At 39.7% G+C, this 21,808-nt stretch overlaps 1 protein-coding gene and 1 pseudogene across 3 annotated transcripts in view; one reads left to right on the top strand and one right to left on the bottom strand.

Moving 5' to 3' along the window:
* Nucleotides 1-345: 345 nt before the first annotated feature.
* Nucleotides 346-21,808, top strand: part of DTNBP1 (dystrobrevin binding protein 1) — a 136,437-nt gene continuing 114,974 nt past the window's right edge. For 2 of the 3 annotated variants that reach the window (XM_003788318.3, XM_023512328.1), the window contains exons 1-3: nucleotides 346-500; nucleotides 8,914-8,967; nucleotides 9,692-9,742. In XM_003788318.3, the coding sequence (XP_003788366.1) occupies nucleotides 445-500; nucleotides 8,914-8,967; nucleotides 9,692-9,742 (161 nt within the window). In that variant the 5' untranslated portion in view covers nucleotides 346-444. Of the gene's footprint in view, nucleotides 501-3,891; nucleotides 3,949-8,913; nucleotides 8,968-9,691; nucleotides 9,743-21,808 lie in introns of those variants that run through there. The other variant, XM_023512329.1, reaches the window with a different exon arrangement.
* LOC105886826 lies at nucleotides 17,606-18,277 on the bottom strand (annotated as a pseudogene).

Genomic DNA, 21,808 nt, shown 5'->3' with positions numbered 1-21,808 from the left:
ACTATCGATGCAGGACATTCATCCAACTCTCTTCCAAATCGTAAAAATCAAAGCTTCACTCAAACAAGCCCTTAACTAAAGTCATCATCCTTCCACCATGCCACTTTTTTCCGAGCCTGGAAGCAGCTTCCTGGGACATAGTGTAATGCGGTAAGACTCGCCCCCTTTCTGCAGGGTGAGCGTGGCGCGGTCTACTGCGGCTGCGCAGACGTGGGGCGCGCGGGCGCGGGCAAGGGAATGGCGCGAGAGCGCGCGCGGGCGGGCGCGCGGGGGGCGGGAACACGGAAGGGGCAAAGGCTGCAGCACTGGGGCCGGGGGAAGGACGGGGGCGGGGTCGGACAAGAGTGTGCGGGGCAAGCGGGTGACAGGTGCTGCGGGCTGTAGGAGCGGGTGGAGGGCGGCGGCTGCCACGCGAGGCCCGAGGGGAGGAGGCTGGCGACGGCGATGCTGGAGACCCTGCGCGAGCGGCTGCTGAGCGTGCAGCAGGATTTCACCTCCGGGTGGGTATTACGGTGGGCGACGGGAAGGGACCCGCTCGGGATGCCCCCACTACCTCCCTTTCCGCACCGCGCTCCGGGTCCAGTCTCGCTCCCCCCCCCCCCCCCAGCGGAAAGTAACGAACTTCCCGGCGTCCGCGCGCCTCGCGGTGCAAAGTAACTTAGGTCCCAACGGGCTGGCTCTGGCAAACCCCGGCAGGACCCAGAGGTGGTCGGCGACGCCGCGGACTGCGCCGGGCATGCGTGGGACCCCCTGGGCTCCCCCCCCTGGCAGGAGCAGCAGGGCCCAGGAGGGGAGTCATGTGAGAGGCGGTCACGCCTCCTGCTTCCGCCTGAGTGGGATAGTGGCCCTGTGCCCCTCGACCCCTCCAACGCCTCCGACACCTGCCGACCGCCCACCTGGACCTGGGTCCGCCGCCCCCTCCCCAGGCCGGAGGATCGGCCCGCGCCGTAGCTTACCCCGGCCTGGGGCCGAGCCTGCGCGCCCCGTCTCAGCGCTCAGGTCCGGCTCGCCGGCCTAACTCTTCGGCGAGGCTGGCCGCCTCTTCCCTTCTGCGTTCTGTGTCCACCTTTGCCCGGGGTTTAACACCTAGGTGAGGGAACTCTTGGGCAAGAGAAACAGTCGAACTAGAGCAGTCCTGTTAATAATCCTCTTAACGAGCACAGAGGTTCCCAAACTTTGCTTAGAACCTCCTGGGAACGTTTACAATCCCGATGTCCTGGTCACACCTTGTGCCAATTAAACCAGAATGTCTGGAGATGGCATTTTAAAGCTCTCAAGGTGATTCCTTTGTGCAGTAAAGTCTGGAAACCAAAGGCCTAGACTCTGACACCAGACTGCCTAGATACTCATCCTGGCTCTACCACTTAACCTAACGTATTCCGCCAGTTATTGGAACTGTCTTGCCTCATTTTACTGTTCTGCTACGGTGAAATGGGTATAATGATACTTAAGAGAGTCCTTTCAAGGTTTAAGGAATTCACATGTAAAACAAGAAGTCACTGTTGTTATAACTTAGCACTTAATTCACTTTTATTTTTTCATTACCTTAGAAAGGGTGCCACCTTTATAAAGGATCTGTCACTTTTAGCTTGCAAATCGTTTTGGAGAATGCTGTGAATGTTAGAGGTTCCTAGACGTACTATGTTTTAAATTTCTAAAGAGAAAGATGTTAACCAACATTTTACCTTTTGGGTACTAAAGTGTTCATACTATTTGCCTGTTTGGTGTTGATAGTAACAAACTGTCAGATGCCGTAGTGCTTACCACATGTAAAAACATTTTTGTTAATTTTAGTTTGGTGTTCTTTAGAATGTTAGTTATCTCTATGGAAGCATCTACAGATGCTCTATAGGAGTCATTCATTGGTGGGTGTGCTTGCATGCGAGCATTTTTCCTCCTGATAAATTTAGAAAAATAACTTCAGAGTGTAAATCACTGTATTGAAAAGTTTTGGTGTGATGCTGAAATGAGCGTGGCTATAGATAACTCATCTGCATATACTTCTGTTACCATTGCATAAAGTAGTTCCTTCATGGCTTAATTGTCCTGTCATTGGATAGTTACTATAACTGTCCAGCTCACAACCATTTGTGTTACTTATCTTTGCTTCAGAAGGTCTTATGTAGGAATGTGGACTTTGGTCTAGGCTTTTGGACTGCCCAGCCCCAAAACATCCTGGGAGATTGGAGTGGACTCACTCAAAATAATCCTTTTTTTTTGCAGTATTTGGCTGGGGCCTGGTTTGAACCTACCACCTCTGGTACATGGGGCCGGTGCCCTACTCCTTTGAGCCACAGGTGCCACCCCAAAATGTCCTTTTTTATAATAGCTTAAAAAAGATTTGAAAGACTGTGTGCTCAGTTTTGCCTAGTCTTTACTGAGGGTGTCTATGTATTGGGCTCGATGCTGGGGCTACAAAATAGTAGACAAAATAATTAGTCTCTGTCCTCTGGATGCCCTAGACTGGTGGTAATATAAAGTGAAGCAGAAGGAACTGCATGTTAGATACAAATGGTGTGGTATCTGAGCCCAAGGAAGAGCCATTAATTTGGATGCCTTTACAGAATGTGTCAAAGGAGTAAGAGGCTTCTGAAAGTGGGCCTTGAAGAATGTGGAGAAATTATGATAGATTTGGGTAAGAACATTTCAGAGACAGAAGCAGTAGTGGGAGATGAAGCTGGGAAGGAAGTTTAGTGCCTGATAATAGCAGATCTTCAATGTTTTGTTTAATTAATTAATGCATCAAATATTTACTGAACGCTTACCGTATGGCAGGCATTATTTTAGGTGCTGAGGATGTAACAGAGAACAAGCCAGGTGGCAAATAAGATCCCTACTCGCATTCTAGTGGCAGGAGGTAGAATATCTAGAAGGTCAAAAATTCTATGTCTAAAAAACAAGTTAAGGGAGCAGTTGCCTTCCTGTATTTCTGGAAGGATGATGTGGGAGGCAGTGTGATGGGAAGATTTAGGGATGGGGAAACATGGAGGTTATTTCGGAGGCTGTAATTACAGGCCAGGTGAGAGATGATAAGGGAGTACTGATAGAAATTTAAAGGACAGACCCTGGTCAACTTTGGCAGTGGTAGGTTATAGAAGGTGAAAAAGGTGAAGACATTGAGAATGTTAGTTTGGGGATATTTTAGGCAAATGTCATATACCAACATAAAAGGATTTAAGGGTAGATTTGAAAGAAAAGGAGCTGTTGACAGTCAATTTGCTGTGCAGTAACAGCTTGACATCTGAGAAACAGTTGGAAATTTAAAATGCACTGAGGAGAGGGGTGAGAACTGGAAACTGTATTTGGGGTTAATTTTATATATACATACACACACACACACACATATATATATATATATATATATAATTTTTTTTTTTTTTTTTTTTTTAGTGACAGAGTCTCACTTTATTGCCCCCAGTAGAGTGCTGTGGCATCACAGCTCACAGCAACCTCCAGCTCTTGGACTTAGGTGATTCTCTTGCCTTAGCTTCCCAAGTAGCCAGGACTACAGGCACCCGCCACAATGCCCAGCTACTTTTTTATTGCAGTTTGGCTGTGGCCGGGTTTGAACCCACTACCCATATGGGGCGAGCGTCCTACTCACTGAGCACAGGATTCGCCCTATTTGGTGTTAATTAGGATAAGGATAGTGTAGAGTGATTATTCTCCCTTTCCTGAGTCTGTGCAGTTTTTGCATGAATTTCTCAGGCCTTGAACCTGAGGGGTCATTTGCACTGTTAAGTGTGATGGATGCTTTTGCTTTCCCTGATTGTTTAAGGTGGGAGAAGGGGCTTGAGTAACACTAATGCGAAAATATGATAGATTATAGTTAAAAGGAATTAAGCTTTATGACAAAATATACTAATTAATACGTTTTTGTGGTGTTTTACAGTGGTCATCCTCATGTCATTTCTAACAGCTGAAGATGGTTGACAGCTGGAGATTTAGGTACAAATAAATGAAATGCAATCTAGGTTCCCCACACTGTTGGGTCAGCCAGCACATCATTCATTGTAATGCTCAAGGCATCATTCTGATTATCTACTTCTTTTATACTTTTTATCTGAGCAGTTTTGCTAATCACCTTCATCTCTTAGTAAGATGCTTCCACTTTAGTATTTTCTACAAAGCTTGAAGAAATAAATGTGCTAGTGTCAAATTAAGGTTAAATCTTTGGAGCCATCTAAAAATAAAATTATTGAACTGGTGTGATGAATTTGAGGTTTAGTTCTTTGAACTTGAAAGTTGTCTTTAGTAGAAATTGTCAGATGGCTCCCTGAAGTCTGTATATTAATATGCTCATGTAGCAGTCCTTATGTCTTCCTAGAGGTATATGGTTTTAGGGGAAAGATTAACATGGGGCTGGGCAAATCTTTTATAAGAACTGGTGCATTGAGAACCTCTACTTATTTCACCCTGGCCAGGTAATGTAGTATGTGGCTTCTCAACTTTCTTTTTTTTTTTTTTTTTTTTTTTTTTTTGAGACGGAGCCTCAAGCTATCCCCCTGGGTAGAGTGCCGTGGCATTACAGCTCACAGCAACCTCCAACTCCTGGGCTCAAGCGAGTCTCCTGCCTCAGCCTCCCAAGTAGCTGGGACTACAGGCGCCCGCCACAACGCCTGGCCATTTTTTGGTTGCAGCCATCATTGTTGTTTGGCGGCCCGGGCTGGATTTGAACCCTCCACCTTAGGTGTATGTGGCTGGCGCCTTAGCCACTTGAGCCACAGGCGCCGAGCCTTCTCAACTTTCTTGATAGTGATAATTTTTATTATACCTTTCATTTGAATTAGATTTATAGTTTGCAGAATTCCACCAAGGTCATATTGGGAATTTTATTGAATTCTTGTGGCAAATCTTTCTGGTTGTGTATTATGCTACCATTTTACATTTGAGGAAACTGAAGTAGTCCTACTAGGTTAGTATTTCCTTCCCAGCATGTTGTGATGTTGTGAGAACTAGTGAATAGACTTTATGTGTGGGTTGTTTCTAGCACAGGGTCAGTGTCAGAAACTTGAATTATACGAAAATAAAAATGGTAGGTCACTTTCAGGTTTTGAGGATATATTTTATTTTATATTATATATTATGTTTATTTATTTAGACAAAGTCTCATTCTGTTGCTCTGGGTATAGTGCCATGGTATCATTGTAGCTCATAGCAACCCCGAACTTTTGGGCTCAAGAGATCCTCTTGCCTCAGCCTCTTGAGTAGCTGGGATTAGGCACCTGCCACAACACCCAGCTAGTTTTGCTATTTTTAGTAGAGATGGGCTCTCACTCATGGTCTTGAAGCAAATACTCCTGAGCTCAAGCATCCACCCATCTTGGCCTCCCAGAGTGCTGAGATTACAGGTGTGACCCACCATGCCTGGCTGAGGATATATTTTAAAGAGGACCTTTTTGGAGTTTTGTTACTGTGACCTTTTTTTACTATTTTTATTATTTTTTTTTGTCTTAAGAATAATAGTCATTTTAACTTTTCATCTTTTTCTCTCTTAACCTTTCTTGACTGTTTCCAACTTCCCTCTGGCAGCTTTATGCTTTCTGTAGCAGTTTCTATTGTTAATTTTGGCATATTGGTGATTTATTTGAAGAAGAGGTGCTGAGAAAAGATGAATAGCTGAAAGACTGCTTTTGTTGCTAAAATTTTTTTTACAAAGTTTCAAATATACACAAAAATTGAATAAAGCAATGTACTATAATAGCTAATAAAATTAACACTAATTCTTTAATATTATCAATTGTGCAATCCATTATCAGATTTCCTTGGTTCTTAGAAATGTCTTTTTACAGTTGGTTCATTAAAATCCAGATCAAATAAGTTCCGCACATTACATTTGGTTAAAGACCAATTTTTAAAACAGATGGTTGTTAAAGCGTCATGTGGGGAAGCACTTATTGAATCTTTCAACAATTTTATTTTCAGCTCCTTCTTTCCCTTTTCTTCCAAACTAATTTTTTTCTTTTTTGATGGGGGAGAGAACCCCAGACTTGGCATATTATAATTGAGAAATTAGAAGTTTATTTTAGGATTAACTATTTGAAACACCAATATAGAGATTTGCTAGATTATATAATTGGAGTAGTCAAAAGCGGATTTTTAGGAATTCTTTTCACTCTTAAATGTGTAGAATTGTCCTGAGTCACTAAAAATAACCCTAGAATCATTTTGAGTATGATTTACTGCTGTGTATAACTATCATAGGATAATTTTGTCTGGGATGTCACAACTAAATGCCTTTCTCAAATTCTGGAGTGGAAATAGTAGAGCATGGACATTTTTTCCCAGCTCTTGCTTTCTCTTGGTTTAAACCAGATTTACTAGTTTCTAAGATCAGTTTAGAAATTTATTTTGTTTTTCTGGGAAATTAGACTTTCACACAATTTCCTAGATTCATCTAGGGAGATGCATTTACTGGTTTTGTGTTAAAAATATGGCTGAATATTTTGAAACTTGTAGAGAAATTAATCTCATCAATATTTCTTTTTTGAAAAAGATCATAGAGTAGCACGGTGCCTATGGTTCAAGGAGTAGGGTGCCAGCCCCATATACCAGAGGCAGCCGATTCAAACCCGGCCCCAGCCAAAAAAAAAAAAAAAAAAAGAAAAAAGATCATAGAGTAATATGAAACTCTTTGCATGAAATTTGCATTCTAATTTGTTTTAAAGATTATATTTGATCAGCAGTCCCCTTTTGTTGCTTTACAGGCCTTATTGACAGAAATGATGGAATCCTGTGTTTGGGCTTGGGTGGATAGTTATGAAGATTGTGTGTTATGTGATACAGGGTTGAGGCATTTGCATGTGAGTCAGCCTGTATGTATGTTAGGACTCTTTCTGGCTGATAGTAGTAAAGTGTCTTGAAGGGAAGGAGCACCTATTTTCTATTTTTACAAAGATTTTGTGGAGGCCTATGTTTTGGTTGGTATTTAGAAATAAACATATGGTGGCATAGTTAAATTAATAAGAATCTATACAGCAATTTTATACAAGATTGTCTCATACTTTAGCACTTCCATTATCTGTTACAGAGTCTGCAGCCAAGAGAAAGTAAAACCACATCAGTGAAGCGAAAATAAATTGTACTGTTTATGATATAAGGGTATTTTCTATTTAGGCAAGCCTATTAATTTAATTATGTACAGATGTGGTTCTAGCCTCCTTATCTGTTTTCCAGCTCAATAATTAAAAAACAGCAAACAGAAGGGAGGAGGCTTCTCACTCCTCCTCTTAAATAGCTCACAAAAGCAGTAAGTGATAGCTGATAACCAGATGACCAGTGGTGGAGCCAAAAATGTAGAAAAAATAGACACAAAGGCCAAACACAAATGAGCCTATCATAGATTGGTTGGTTCAGGTTAGTAAGTGTAGATGCACTTCTAGGTTAGAAGTATCTGAGGAGAGTACTATTTGGCTGCAGAATGTAGTTAGTAATATCTTTTCTTTTTATTTGACATCAGTGTCTCCCTCTGTTCCCCAGGTGGGAATACAGTGACCTCATCATAGCTCACTGCAACCTGAAAAGCTTGGGCTAAAATGATCCTCTTGTCTCAGCCTCCCAAATAGGTGGGACTACAGGTGTGCAGAATCACACCCAGCTAATTTTTCCATTTTTTGTAGAGTCTGAGTCACTATTGCTCAGGCCGGTTTTGAAATTCTGCCCTCAGGTAGTCCTCCCTGCCTTGGTCTCCCACAGTGCTAGAATTACAGGCACCAGCCGTTACACCTGTCCTGGAGTGTTCTTAATAATGAGCTGGAGTTATCAGAAAGAGTTAAATGGATATATCAAGACCAATTTAATGAAGAAGTTTATGATATATTTTAAAAAGCTTTTTATCAATGAAAATTTCAAATACTATGAGTACTTGAAGAGATTTGAATGCTTGGGATAGTATCTACTTAATAAAGTGTGATACTTACACATCTTTGTTATTTAGTTCACTTATGTGGACCACTATTTTTTGTAAAGATGCCAGATAAATTAGCTTTTTCTGGTCTGCTTACATTTAGGAATCATTGTTTCTACAAAAGATACTTTGGGCAAGTAAAACTATAATGGTATCTAGCATGGTAAACACACAAATATTTGTTGTTTGTAGAGCTGCTTAATTCTTTTTTTTTTGGCCGGGGCTAGATTTGAACCTGCCACCTCTGACATATGGGGCTGGCACCCTACTCCTTTGAGCCATAGGCATGATCCTTTTTTTTTTTTTTTTTTTTTTGGAGACAGAGCCTCAAGCTATCCCCCTGGGTAGAGTGCCATGGCCTCACAGCTCACAGCAACCTCCAACTCCTGGGCTCAAGCGAGTCTCCTGCCTCCGCCTCCCAAGTAGCTGGGACCACAGGCGCCCGCCACAACGCCCGGCTGTTTTTTTGGTTGCAGCCATCATTGTTGTTTTGGCGGGTCTGGGCTGGGGATTCGAACCCGCCACCTTAGGTGTACGTGGCTGGCGCCTTAGCCGGTTGAGCTATAGGCGCCGAGCCTGATCCTTTTTTTTTATTGAGACAGAATTTTACTTTGTTGTTCTAGCCTAGAGTGCCGTGGCATCAGCCTAGGTCACAGCAACCTTAAATTCCTGGGCTCATGTCATTCCCTTGCCACAGCTTCCCTGAGTAGCTGAGAGACTACAGGCATGTACCACTGCACTTGGCTAGCTTTTTCTGTTTTTAGTAGAGACAGGGTCTGACTCTTGCTCAGGCTGATCTTGAACTCCTGAGCTCAAGCAGTCCACCTTCCTCGGCCTCCCAGAGTGCTAGGATTACAGTAGTGAGCCACTGTGCCCAGCCTTAATTTTTTTTTGTTTTTTTATTAAAAATTAGCTTATCTGACTTAAAATTTTAACATGTGAAAATTTGTGGTTGAAAAATATCTTTACATGTAAAAATATTATATTTTATACTTGTTGAATTATAGGTTGAAGACTTTAAGTGACAAGTCCAGAGAAACAAAAGTAAAAAGCAAACCCAGGTAAGCTTATGCTAAGATTTTGATTTATCATGACTTAAATATCATGCAAAGTTTGCTTGTATTCATAGTAGTATAATTACTTTCATGGGTTTTAGATCTGTTCCGTACATCTAACTACAAAACAATTTATTGATTCTTTCTAAATTTTATATCAGGAAAATTTTCTGATAAAATTGTGAAATGGTTAAAAAAATTGGTGAAGTATAATTGTTTCTTACCCCATGACAATCAGTGGCTATTGTTTGATCACAATTAATCATTTTTAATTTTTATATTAACAGCAAAAGTAAAAGTTGTGCATTATTGGAAAACAAATTAATAATAGTACATAGCCTTCTTAGCTATGTTACCTGTTTTATATGAAAATGAGAGTATTAAAAATTTCTTTTCATAAAGTATGTGACCAAAATTTACTTTTAACCTAGAAATAATGAACTTTGATCATATATATTTATTCTTATCACCCAGCATTATATTAAAGTGTTTATTTTATATGCTAAAAATAATCTCCATGGAGCAAAATGATAGTTGATAGTAAATTAAGGTACATTACATTAACTCAGAAGTAAAACAGTGCATTTCTCTAAAAGTTTAGATTTAAGTTGTGATTAGTGATTTTAAAATATCTTACAACATAATTGGCAGTGTTGAAATTTTTGTATGTAACTTTTTAAAGTTGGCTACATCACACAGTTTTTAAAAAGATAAGTTTTTCTTTTGGCAGGACTGTTTCATCTTTGCCAAAGTATTCTGCTGGACTAGAATTACTTAGTAGGTAAGTATTTTCATTTAGAGAGGAACGTTATACTTATTTTTATTGACTGTTTTTATTGATGATTTTATTGACAAATATTTTATAATTTTATAGATAAAATCTTAAAATACCTAAATGTTACCTTAATATAGTGTTTGGAAATTATTTACTTATTCTTTTCCCTAATGGCTTTCACTTTTCACTCATTAGCACATAGGCCGTTCATATTTTGAGCATATTGATTACTGTTGTATTTACTAGTCAATACTTTATTATGTGTTTTTATTATATGCATGGTTTCTCTGTTGTAAGAAAATTGATTCTAAATTTGAGAAGTCGATAATTTTTTACTCTTTTAATTTTATATCATGTCTCTTCCACTCCATTCTTATTGACATACAGGTTAATACTAAAGTGTATGGCATGACATGACACCAAAAGCACAAGCAACGAAATATAAAATGAAGAGCCAAGTGTGATGGCTCATGCCTGTAATTCCAGCCACTCAAGAAACTGAGGGGAGAGGATGGCTTAAGGCCAGAAGTTTGAGACAAATTTGGACCATGTATTGAGAATCTGACTAAAAAAATTTTTTATATAGCTGGGGTGTAGTGGCGTAAGCCTATAGTCCTAGTATTCAAAGAGGCTGATACTGGAGAATCACTTGAGCCCAAGAGTTTGAGACTGCGGTGAGCTATAATTACACCAGTGAACTCTAGCCTGAGTGATGGAGTGAGACTTTGTCTCTAAAAAAAAAGAAGAAAAAGAAAAAAGATAAATTGGATTCAATCAAAATTTAAGACTTTTGTGTTTCAAAGAACGTCAACCTAGCACTTTCAGCAGCTGAAGGGAGAGGAGCTTGAGGCCAAGGATTGGAGAGTAGCCTGAGCAACATAATTAAAAATAGAAATATGGGTGGCCGGTTAGCTCAGTTGGTTAGAGCGTGGTGCTAATAAAAATAGAAATATTAGTCTCTATGAAAAATAGAAAAATTAGCCAGTTGTGGTGGCACATGCCTGTAGTGTCCCAGCTATGTTAGAGTCTGGGACAGGAGGATCCCTTGAGCCCAGGAATTTAAGGTTGCAGTGTGCTATGTTGGTGCCACTGCATTCTATCCTGTGCAACAGAGCAAGACCCTGTTTTGGAAAAAGAAAAAAAAAAAAAAGAATACTATCAAGAAAGTAAAATGACAACCTACATAATGTGACAAAATATTTGCAAATTATATATATCCAATGAGTAACTTGTATCTAGAATATATAAAGAATTTTTATAACTCAATAATAAAAAGACAACCCAGTGAAGAAATAAGCAGAGGATTTGAATTAGATGTTTTTCAAAAGAAGACACACAGGGCGGTGCCTATGGCTCAGTGGGTAGGGCGCAGGCCCCACATACCTAGGGTGGCAAGTTCAAACCCAGCCCGGCCAAACTACAACAACAACAACAACACAAAATAGCCGGACGTTGTGGCAGGTGCCTGTAGTCCCAGCTACTCAGGAGGCTGAGGCAAGAGAATTGCCTAAGCCCAGGAGTTGGAGGTTGCTGTGAGCTGTGTTATGCCATGGCGCTCTACCAAGGGCAATAAAATGAAACTCTGACTCTATCAAAAAAACAAACAAAAAAAAGAAGATACACAAATGGTCAATAAGTACATGAAAATATGGTCAACTTTGATAATCACTTATGGAAATGTAAATCAAAACCACAATGAGATACTTCATACTCATCTAGCATGGCTATGATCAAAATGACAGATGGTAATTGTTGGTGAGGATGTGGAGAAATTAGAACCCTTACATATTACTTGTGGGCATGTAAATTGGTACAGCTACTTTGGAAAACATTTTGATAATTTCTCAAGAAAATTAGATATAGAATTACAAGTTGAGTATCCCTCATCCGAATATCCAAAATTTGAAATGCTCCAAGTCCAAAACTTTTTTTTAATTGAATCTGAGTCTCAGTGTAGGCTAGGTTAGAGTGCCATGGTCCTAGCCTAGCTCACAGCAACCTCAAACTACTGAACTCAAGCAGTCCTCCTGCCTCAGCCTCCCGTGTAGCTGGGACTACAGGCATCTGTCATAACACCCTGCTAATTTTTCTATTTTTGGTAGAGATGGGTCTCATTTTGCTCAAGCTGATCTAGAACTCTTGAGCTCAAGAGATACTCCCACTTTAGCCTCCTAGAGTGCTAGAATTACAGGTGGGAGCCATCATGCCCAGCCTTAAATTCAAAACTTTTTGAGTGCTGACATGATGCTCAGAAGAAATGCTCATTAGAGCATTTCTGATTTTAGATTTTTGGATTAGGAATATTCAACTGGTACAATGTAAATATTCTCAAATAGGAAAAAATCTGAAATCAAAAACATCTATAGTCTCAAACATCTTGGATAAGGGATATTCAACCTGTACCATATTACCTGGCAGTTTCACTCCAAGAGAATTGAAAACATAGATCCACATAAAAACTGCATGAATGTGCATATCAATATTATTCACAATAGCCAGGATGTAGAAATAGCATAAATGTCCATGAGCTGAGGAATGGACAAAATGTAGCTTATACATACGGAATATCATCCATCCACAAAAAGGGATGCAATATTGATACCTAATACAGCACGGATGAAAGTTAAAAACATTATGCTGAGTGAAAGGAGCTAGTACAAAAGACCACATATTACATGTTTTCATTTATATGAAAGGTACAGAATAGGTAAATCTGCAGACACACAAAGTAGATTGATTAATGGTTGCCATTGTTTGGAGGGAAGAGAGAATTGGTGGTGCCCGCTAATGGGCATCGAGTTTCTTTTGTAGATGAGGGTAATTGTTTTAGTTATTTATTTTTTCTGGTTCAACAAATTTGTATTTTTAACAAGTTAATTAAAAATACTCTGTTCTTTCTAATAACTCAAATTATTTTTTTATTAGATCATAGCTGTGTACATTGATACTGTCATGGGGTACAGTGTGCTATTTTTATATATAATTTGAAATATTCTCATCAAACTGGTTAACATAGCCTTCGTGTCATTTTCTTAGTTATTGTGTTAAGACATTTATGTTCTTCATTTAGAAAGATTCACGTGTACCCTTAAAAGATAAACCATAGACGTGATCCTACTAATTGCCCTCCCTCCACCCATCCTCCCCCCTCCCCTTCCCTCCCTCTCCCCTTTCCCCCTATTCTTGGGCTATAATTGGGTTATAGCTTTCCTATGAAAGCTATAAGTTAGTTTCATAGTAGAGCTGAGTACATTGGATACTTTTTCTTCCATTCTTGAGATACTTGGCTAAGAAGAATATGGAAAGACAATTTTAAATGTCATATCTAAATCACATATTTTTTATTTAAAAAAAAAACAGTGATAGAATGCACATAAAATATATCATCTTAATGATTTTTAAACGTACAGATAGGAGTATTGAGTACATTCACAAGGTCCTGCATACAGTCCCTCACAAGGTCCTGCATACAGTCCCTAAAACTCTTTTAATTTGCAAAATGGAAATTCTATACCCATGAACCAACAGCTCCCTGTTCCTCCACTTTCCTCCCCACAGTGACAACTGTCATTGTACTTTTAGCAGTTCTGTTCTCAATCTGTGGGTCGTAACCCACAGGAACTGTATTAAAGGGCTACGGCGTTAGGAAGGTTGAGAACCACTGAGGTACTTCATTGTTGAAAGGTTCTGGACCAAAGGATAAAATCATTCCAAGAAGCAAGAGGAAAGGAAAATGGAGATCCAATTCATGCAGTTAAAGTGGCTTTTATTCCACCTGGAGTGCAGGTGGGGTGAGATTCCTCACCAGGGAGAAGTCCACATGTGGGCTATGGTGGCCAGGGATTTAAAGGGTTAGGGCAGCCAGGATTGGTGGCATTCCTATTTCCTGGGAGGGACATGAGTGTGACCCTTCCTGGGCGGGCTATGAACCTAACCCTGTCTGGGTGGGGCAAGTTTATTTGGGTAGATACTTGATTCTGTCATACCAGCCTCTTTAGTTTATTATAAGGATGTAGTGTGGTGGGCGGGGCATCTCTTTGACAGCTTCTTGTGGGGGGAGGGGCTGCGTGGGCTGCATGGGCTGCCTGTAAGAATGAGGGGGAGTTTTTTTTTGTTTTTTTTTTTTCAGTTTGAGGTGGTTAGTATCTAGTAGGGGGAGGATATGAGCAGTTTTCTGGTGACTGCTCAGTAAATGGAGAGATGAAGTGAAGAATTGTTGATCTGTAACTGAGAATGTGAAGGATTATACTTAGTGACTTTAACATTAGTTGGGGTCGATAGGTAGGGGAGAAAGGGCAGAATTGATAGGAGGGGTAGCCAGAAGGAAAAAAAGAAGAAAATAGGTTTCTTCAGGGAGAAAACCTTGGAAGGTGCTTCTAAAAAACCATAGATGTTTAGCGGCTTCGAGGAGGTTGTTCCAACCTTGAACGTGTAAGAGTAGCCAGGCATTCTGAGAAAAGGAAAAAATCGGGGAGGAATGTTATGATTTAATAGGGCGTGGATTCCTGAGAGATCCTAGTGAGTTTAAGGTGGTGGGGGTCAGTACTTATGACTTCCAGTGATAGTTCTTCAGCATGGAAAGTTTTTCTGTAGGACACAGTTTTATTTGGGATCGGTGAATCCAAACTGGGGGGTCCACAAGGTGAACAGCTGTGAGAGTGCTGTAAAGAACCATGTGAGGGCCTGTCCAACGAGGAGATAAAGTCCTGCGGGCCAAAGGAGTTGAGGAGAGCATGTTGCCTTGCTAATAGGTCTGTGACTTTCTCTGCTGAGGATTGGGATAAAAGCTGATTGTTTTTCTAAGTTCATCTCTAGTTTCCTGGAAGATGGGAAAATAGTCTTCTTTGATAGAGTCTGGGGGAGGGCCAGGGTCTAGAATATTAGTTCTGCCATACATTATTTCAAAAGGGCTATAAAGAGGGCTTTGCGAGGGGTGGAACAAATGTAGAGTAAGGTGAGGGGACCACACTTTATCCAATCATGTTTGTGTTGGAGTACTAATTGTATGAGATGTTGTTTAAGGATGCTATTCATGCATTCTACTTTTCCTGATGATTGGGGTCTGTAAGGTACATGTAGACACCACTGAATTCCTAGGGCTTGTGAGATTTGGGAGGTGATGTGGCTAAGGAAAGCTGGGCTCACAATAACTAAGAAAATGACATTAAGGCTATGTTAACCAGTTTGATGAAAGTATTTCAAATTGTATATGAAAACACCACACTGTACCCCATGATTGCATTAATATACACAGCTATCATTTAATTAAAAAAAAAAAAGAAAGCTGGGCTCTTGTCACTCTGAATAGAGCTGGGGAGACTGAATCTAGGAATAATGTGGTTCCCTTTACAGTGAAAATGGCAATTTCCTTTGGAAGTGTACTCCATTTAGGAGGTCTTTAATGAGTGTGGCATTGATGATAGAGGAGCCACTTTCTTGCCATATGGCTATATGGTGGAGTTGTAAGGCCTTAGTGAGGGCTAACAGAGGTGATAATGTGGGAAGAAGACACAGTAGCAGAACCTGCCTTGGCAATGGAGTGAGCAGTAGGCTCAAAAGAACTGCCAGGTGTCTTCAGGATTAGGTAAGGGAAAAAGAAAAATATTTGGAAAAGGGTATAGTGGTATAATAGGGTCTACAGGAAGGTCAGATTGAGAGAATGGAGGGGTTGTTGGGAGGGGATGGAGAGGAGCAGGATGGGTAGTGAGAGGTGGGGACCAGCTGGAATCATCGAGGTTGCTTGCAATTTTGAGAGAATATCTCTACTTAGTAGGGGAACATTACATGAGGGAATACCAAGGAATGAATGTGAGAAAGAGTGTTCATTAAGTGTGCTCCATAAAGGTGGAGTAGCATGGGGGTGGAATTACATTACCATTGATACCCATCATCGAGATCTCTATTTTTTTTTTTAAACACACATCTTTATTTTTATTATTTTTTTCTACAGTTTTTGGCCGGGGCCAGGTTTGAACTTGCCACCTCTGGTATATGGGGCCGGTGCCCTACTCCTTGAGCCACAGGGGACTCCCGAGATCTCTATTTTAAAGGATCTTTATAAGATGGCAGCGTGGAAAAGGTTGCTTCCATGTTTATTGAAAAATAAATTGGCTTACCTTCTACTAGCAAAACTCTTCAGAGTTTAGACTTTGTGATTATCCAGGGGGCACTCTGATCCTCCGGGAACTGTGAATCTTCAACAGCTAGGCCCAGAGGGTCTGGAAATTCATATTTTGGGTGCATCCCTGAACCAGGTCCCTAGGAAGACCTAGGCAAAATTCTGCCCCTTTCTGGGAGTGTCTGTGAACCAAATTCTCGGAAGAACTTGGGCAGTTAAACTTCCAGTGAGGCCTTCTGCAGGCTGGACAGGGTTTGCGGGGAGGGTTTGGCTTTGGGCATAGTTTTGCCCAGTGACCTGGCTTGCTGCATTTAAAACAGTCCTGGGAGAAATTTCGTTATTTATTTATTTATTTATTGAGACAGAGCCTCAAGCTGTCACTCTGGGTAGAGTCCTGTTGCATCACAGCTCATAGCAACCTCCAAAGTTCAGTTTATCTATTTTTTCTTTTGTTGCCTGTGGCTTTGGTGTCAATATCTAAGATATTATTGCCAAGTCTAATTTCATGATGATTTTCTGCTGTGTTTTAAGAGTTTCATAGCTTTAGCTCTTATGTTTGGATCATTGATTCATTTTGAGTAAATTTTTATATATAGTGTTAGGTAAGGGGCCATCTTTATTCTTTTGCATGTGAATATTGAGTTTTCCCAGCACCAGTTTTTGAGAAGACTGTCTTTTCCCTGTTGAATGGTCTTGATAACCTTGTCAAAAATTTTTTGGTCTTAATATGCAAGGACTTATTTCTGGGCTCTTTATTTTATTCCATTGGTCTATATGTTTGGCCTTTATGCCAGTACCATACTGTTTTGATTATTGTAGTTTTCTAGTCAGTTTTAAAATCAGGAGGTATGGGTCCTTCAGCATTGTTCTTTTTGAGATGATTTGGCTATTCAAATCAATATTAATATTTGAATCAAATGCATATTGAGATCCCATATGCATTTTAGGATGGAGTTTTTTCTATTTCTGCAAGAAATGTCATTGAATTTTTTAAGTATTGCATTGAATCCATAGATTGCTTTACTGACATCTTCACATTATTAAGTCTTCTAATTCATGAACAGGGGATGTTTTTATGTGTTGTCTTTAATTTCTTTCAACAATGTTCTGTAGTTTTCATTGTATGTGTCTTCCATCTTCTTGGTTAATTCCTAGATATTTTTGTGCTGTTATAAATGGAATAATTTTCTGAAATTATTTTTGGATTATTCATTGTTAGTATAAAGAAAAAACTGACTCATGTTGATTGTTTTTTGTTTTTTGTTTTTTTTTTGAGACAGAGTTTCAAGCTGTTCCCCTGGGTAGAGTGCTGTGGCATCACAGCTCACAGCAACCTTCAACTCCTGGGCTCAAGCTAGTCTCCTGCCTCTGCCTCCCAAATAGCTGGGACCACAGGCGCCCGCCACAATGCCTGGTTATTTTTTTTTTTGCTTGCAGCTATCATCGTTGTTTGGCACGCCCAGGCTGGATTAGAACCCACCACCTTAGGTGTATGTGGCTGGCGCCTTAGCCACTTGAACCACAGGCACCGAGCCTCGTGTTGATTTTTGTATCCTACTTTTCTGAGTTCATTTGTTAGTTCTGATAGGTTTTTTTTTTGGAAACAACAGAACAAAAACTAGTACTGATCATTTTTCTGACAATACACAATTACTCAAAATTAACTAGTACTGGGAAGGGGAAAGGGGGGCATACCTATGGGCCTCGTCTGACACAGTACATGTGAGTAGGTGCAGGGCATTTATCATTATTGCAAAACGAATTTTAATTTTTAATCTTTGGTTTGATTTAAACATTGCTTTTAGTATGATGCCTACCCCAGCTGTGCAGAAAGGGCTCTGGAGAGATGTTCAGCAGCACATACCTGTGGCTCTTCTTTGGTTCTGGAGGTTCCAGGGCAGCCAATATCGCTTCATCAAATACATTCTTTAGGCCCTGCTGTGTAAGTGCAGAACACTCCACATACTTGACAACCTTCAGGTCACGGGCCAGCTTTTCAGCAGTCTCTGGTGTAATAGGCTTCTGTTTGTTCTTGGGAAGTTTCTCAGTAGTAGAAGGATCATCTCTGAGATCAGTTTGGGTCCCAACAAGTAAGAAAGGAGTCTTTGGACAATGGTGAGTTATTTCAGGTACCCACTTTTCTTTTACATTTTCAAATGAGGATGGAGAGACCACTGAGAAGCAGACAGAAATACATCTGTTTGTGGATAACTCAGAGGTCGTAATCTGTCATAATCCTCTTGCCCTGCAGTATCAAAAAGTCTAAGAGTATGTGGCTGTCCACCAATCATAACTGTGACTGCATAGTTGTCAAAAACAGTGGGAAAATATTCAGATGGAAATTTGTTTGTTGTGTAGGATATCAGGAGACATGTTTTACCAACAGTGCCATCGCCTACTGCAATGCTGTTAATTGTGTGCATTGCTGAAATAGTTTTATATCCACTTTAAGTATTTCAAATCTGATGTTGATCTTAATGTCTCCACCGGGGCCTAAAGTGGTTTTCTTATAAACAGTCTATAGGTGAACCGTGTTTTTTTTTTTTTAATTTTTTCTTCCATTCTCAATCTCTGTTTTGATTAGAGAGTTTACTTCATTAACATTTAAAGTAATTATTGGTAAGAAGGAATTTACTTGCATTATTTAGTTAGTTCTTTTCTATATGCCTTATAGCTTTTTTCCCCCTCATTTCCTGAATTACTATCCTCCTTTTGCATTTGATTTTTGTAGTGAAACATTTAAATTCTCTTTTCATTTCCCTTTGTGTATAGTCTATAGCTGTTTGTTTTTATTATCATAGGGATTATATTAATAACATCATAAAGTTATAACATTCTAATTTGCATTTATACCACCTTAACTTCAGTAACACACAGCCTTTCATGCAGCTCCATCCCCACCCACTTTCAGCTATTCATGCCACAAAAGTGCACATATACTGTGTGTCCAGAAATATAGGCTTTTACTTTATTAATGCATATATCTCTCAAGTCATGTAGAAAGCAAAAAGTGAAGTTACAAACAGTTAAAATAACCCTAGCTTTTGTAATTGTCCGTGCATTTCTTTTGCCAGAGATTTTTATTTCTTCATGTGGCTTGAAGTACTGTCTAACATAAAAGACTCCCTGTATCATTTCTTGCTATACAGGTCTATTAGTAATGATCCCTTTCAGCTTTTGTTTATCTGGGAATACCTTAATTTCTTCTTCATTTTTGAAGGACAGTTGTGCCAGATATGGAATTCTTGGTTTAGTTTTTTATTTTCTACCAGAACTTTCAGAATATTATTTATAACTCACTTCTTGTCTCTAATGTTTCTGTTGAGAGAAATCTGCTGATATTTTTTTATGTACAAGGGATCCTTGTATGTCTTTATGTATAAAGTGTCTTCAATAAGGGTATGTATATTTAAACATGTATATAATTTATAAATATTTACAGTTATATATATTTCTTGTTGTTTTTAAGATTGTCTATTGTTGGTTTCCAGCAGTTTGATTATATTGTGCCTCAGTCTGTGTCCCTTTGAAGTCATCCTGCTTGGAGTTGGTTGAGTTTCTCAAACGTTCATTACGTCTTTCATCAAATTTGGGAAGATTTTGGCTGTTGTTTCCTGAAATAATCTCTTCTCCCATTCTGTCTCTCTCTCCTTCAAGGACTTCAGCAATTCGTATGTTGGTCCTCTTGATGGTGTCGCTTAGGCTCAATCTTTTTTTTCTTTCTCCTATTTCTAGTACTCCTAATCTTCCTAATTTCAATTGGCTTATCCTCAAACATGCTGATTCTTTCTTCTGCTGGCTCAAATCTGCCTTTGAATTCCTGCAGTGAATTATTCATCTTAATTAATGTACTTTTCATATTCAGAATTTTTTTTTTTTTTGAGACAGAGCCTCAAGCTATCCCCTTGGGTAGAGTGCTGTAGCATCACAGCTCACAGCAATCTCCAACTCCTGGGCTCACATGAGTCTCCTGCCTCTGCCTCCCAAGTAGCTGGGACTACAGGCACCCGCCACAATGCCTGGCTATTTTTGGTTTCAGCCGTCATTGTTGTTTTGGCGGGCAGGGCTGGATTTGAACCCGGTGTATGTGGCTGGTGCCTTAGCCGCTTGAGCCACAGGCGCTGAGCCTCATATTCAGAATTTCTTATTGGTTCCTGTCTATGTTTTATTTCTTTATTGATAATACTATAGTAGAGCCTCCATAGCTGACCACCTCCCTACATTGACCACCTCCTTAAGTTGACTTCACATAGACCAGACATGCACCACATGTAGGTGTCAGTACAGTAGGCCTAGTTCCTTATGTTGACCACTTCTGTATGTTGACCTGTTTGTTACAGTCCCTTGAGTGGTCAACTTAGAGAGAGTCCACTCTATTTTATTCACGTGTTATTTACTTTGTTCATGTCTTCTTTTAGCTCTTTAAATATCTTGAGATAATTGTTCTAAAGTCTGTCTGGTAAGTTCACCATCTGATCTTTCCAGAGATGTTGTCAATTCATGTTTTCCCTTTGAAAGGACCATACTTTCGGGCGGCGCCTGTGGCTCAAAGGAGTGGGGTGCTAGCCCCATATGGTAGAGGTGGTGGGTTCGAACCCAGCCCCAGCCAAAAACTGCAAAAAAAAAAAAAAAAAGGACCATACTTTCCTGTTTCTATGTGATTTTTTTAGTTGAAAACTGGACATTTGCATTCTATGTGTCTTACTGTGGTAACACTGGAGATCTGATTAACTCTGTACCAGTGATTAGCCAGTGATCAGACATGTAAATTTAAGGTCTGCTTAGGTCTTTAACATGTATTGTGACTATCTAAGTTATGAATATGGTCTCTTTCCTTAGCATTGACTTGTAACTTTACAAATATTAAAGTTTTAACACAGGAAAATTGAAGGAGTTTATATCTAGGGATTTTATTTTAGTAGAATGGTGCAATAAGGTCATCCATCTGTTGACAGCAGTTGGATGGGGATGAGTTTCAAGGCTGCGTGACATGTATAACAACTATTGTGTAGACTTCAGGGAGCAATCTGGTAGTAATGAAATTTTTTTTTTAAGTGCTGATTGGCAGCTAAGCCCCATGCAAGGTTGGATAGCATGCATTTATAATGGATTTAATGCTGTTCTCCAACAGTGCTCCAGAGCATAAAAGTGGAGGAGAGAAAATGAATGGCTGGGATAATCTAGGTTTAGAGAAACCTTTAATCTGGGTTTAAAGACACTAGGAAAAGCATGGACTAAGGAGGTAAATGTGAGGAAGGGTGGTTTGTAATGGCAAGGAAGGTGTGGAGAGTATACCTAAAAGGAGGGGAAAATGAAAATGATGAGAGATTCAGAAAAATATGATCGGGAGTCTAAATGGCAAGTGAGGCTTAATTTGCTCTTTTCTGCTGATTGGAGACAATGATAGAAAATTTTACCATGAAGCCCTGAATTTTAAATTTGCAATTAGCATATTTATTCTTCCACTCAACAGTCATTTAATATTTATTTTTTGTATGTCAGGCTCTGTGCTAAGTACTGGGACAACACACATGCAAAAGTAAAATTTATCTCAGCAATTCTGGTGCCTAACAGTGCTTGACATTTAGTAAATACCTGTTGATGTTAATGGACACTTACACCATCTGATACATCAGAGAAAATTTTTAACTTTCTGTTAGTCAACAGTGGCAATAGGGCTATATTAATTGTGTGGCCTTTCACCTTTTTATTACATGTAGACTCTAGTATATCTGTTTGGATTATTTGGATTGATTTTCTTATTTAAAGTCAATAGAAAAATTGTGAGTCTCTCTATGACTGTGGGGAGGCAACATAAACTCATAAAATACGTATTCTTGTATGGAGAATTATCAGTTGGATAGCAAGAATCTTAGATAAGATGAGAAATCAAGTTTAAGGTCAGCAACCATATGAATAATAGTTCAGAAGTTGTATTTTCTAACTTTTCATTT

Source organism: Otolemur garnettii, unplaced genomic scaffold (assembly GCF_000181295.1).
Source record: "Otolemur garnettii isolate 467f Iridium unplaced genomic scaffold, OtoGar3 scaffold00026, whole genome shotgun sequence".
Lineage (NCBI taxonomy): Eukaryota > Metazoa > Chordata > Mammalia > Primates > Galagidae > Otolemur > Otolemur garnettii.
Note: the sequence above shows the minus strand (reverse complement) of the source record. Positions and strands in the feature narration are given on the sequence as shown.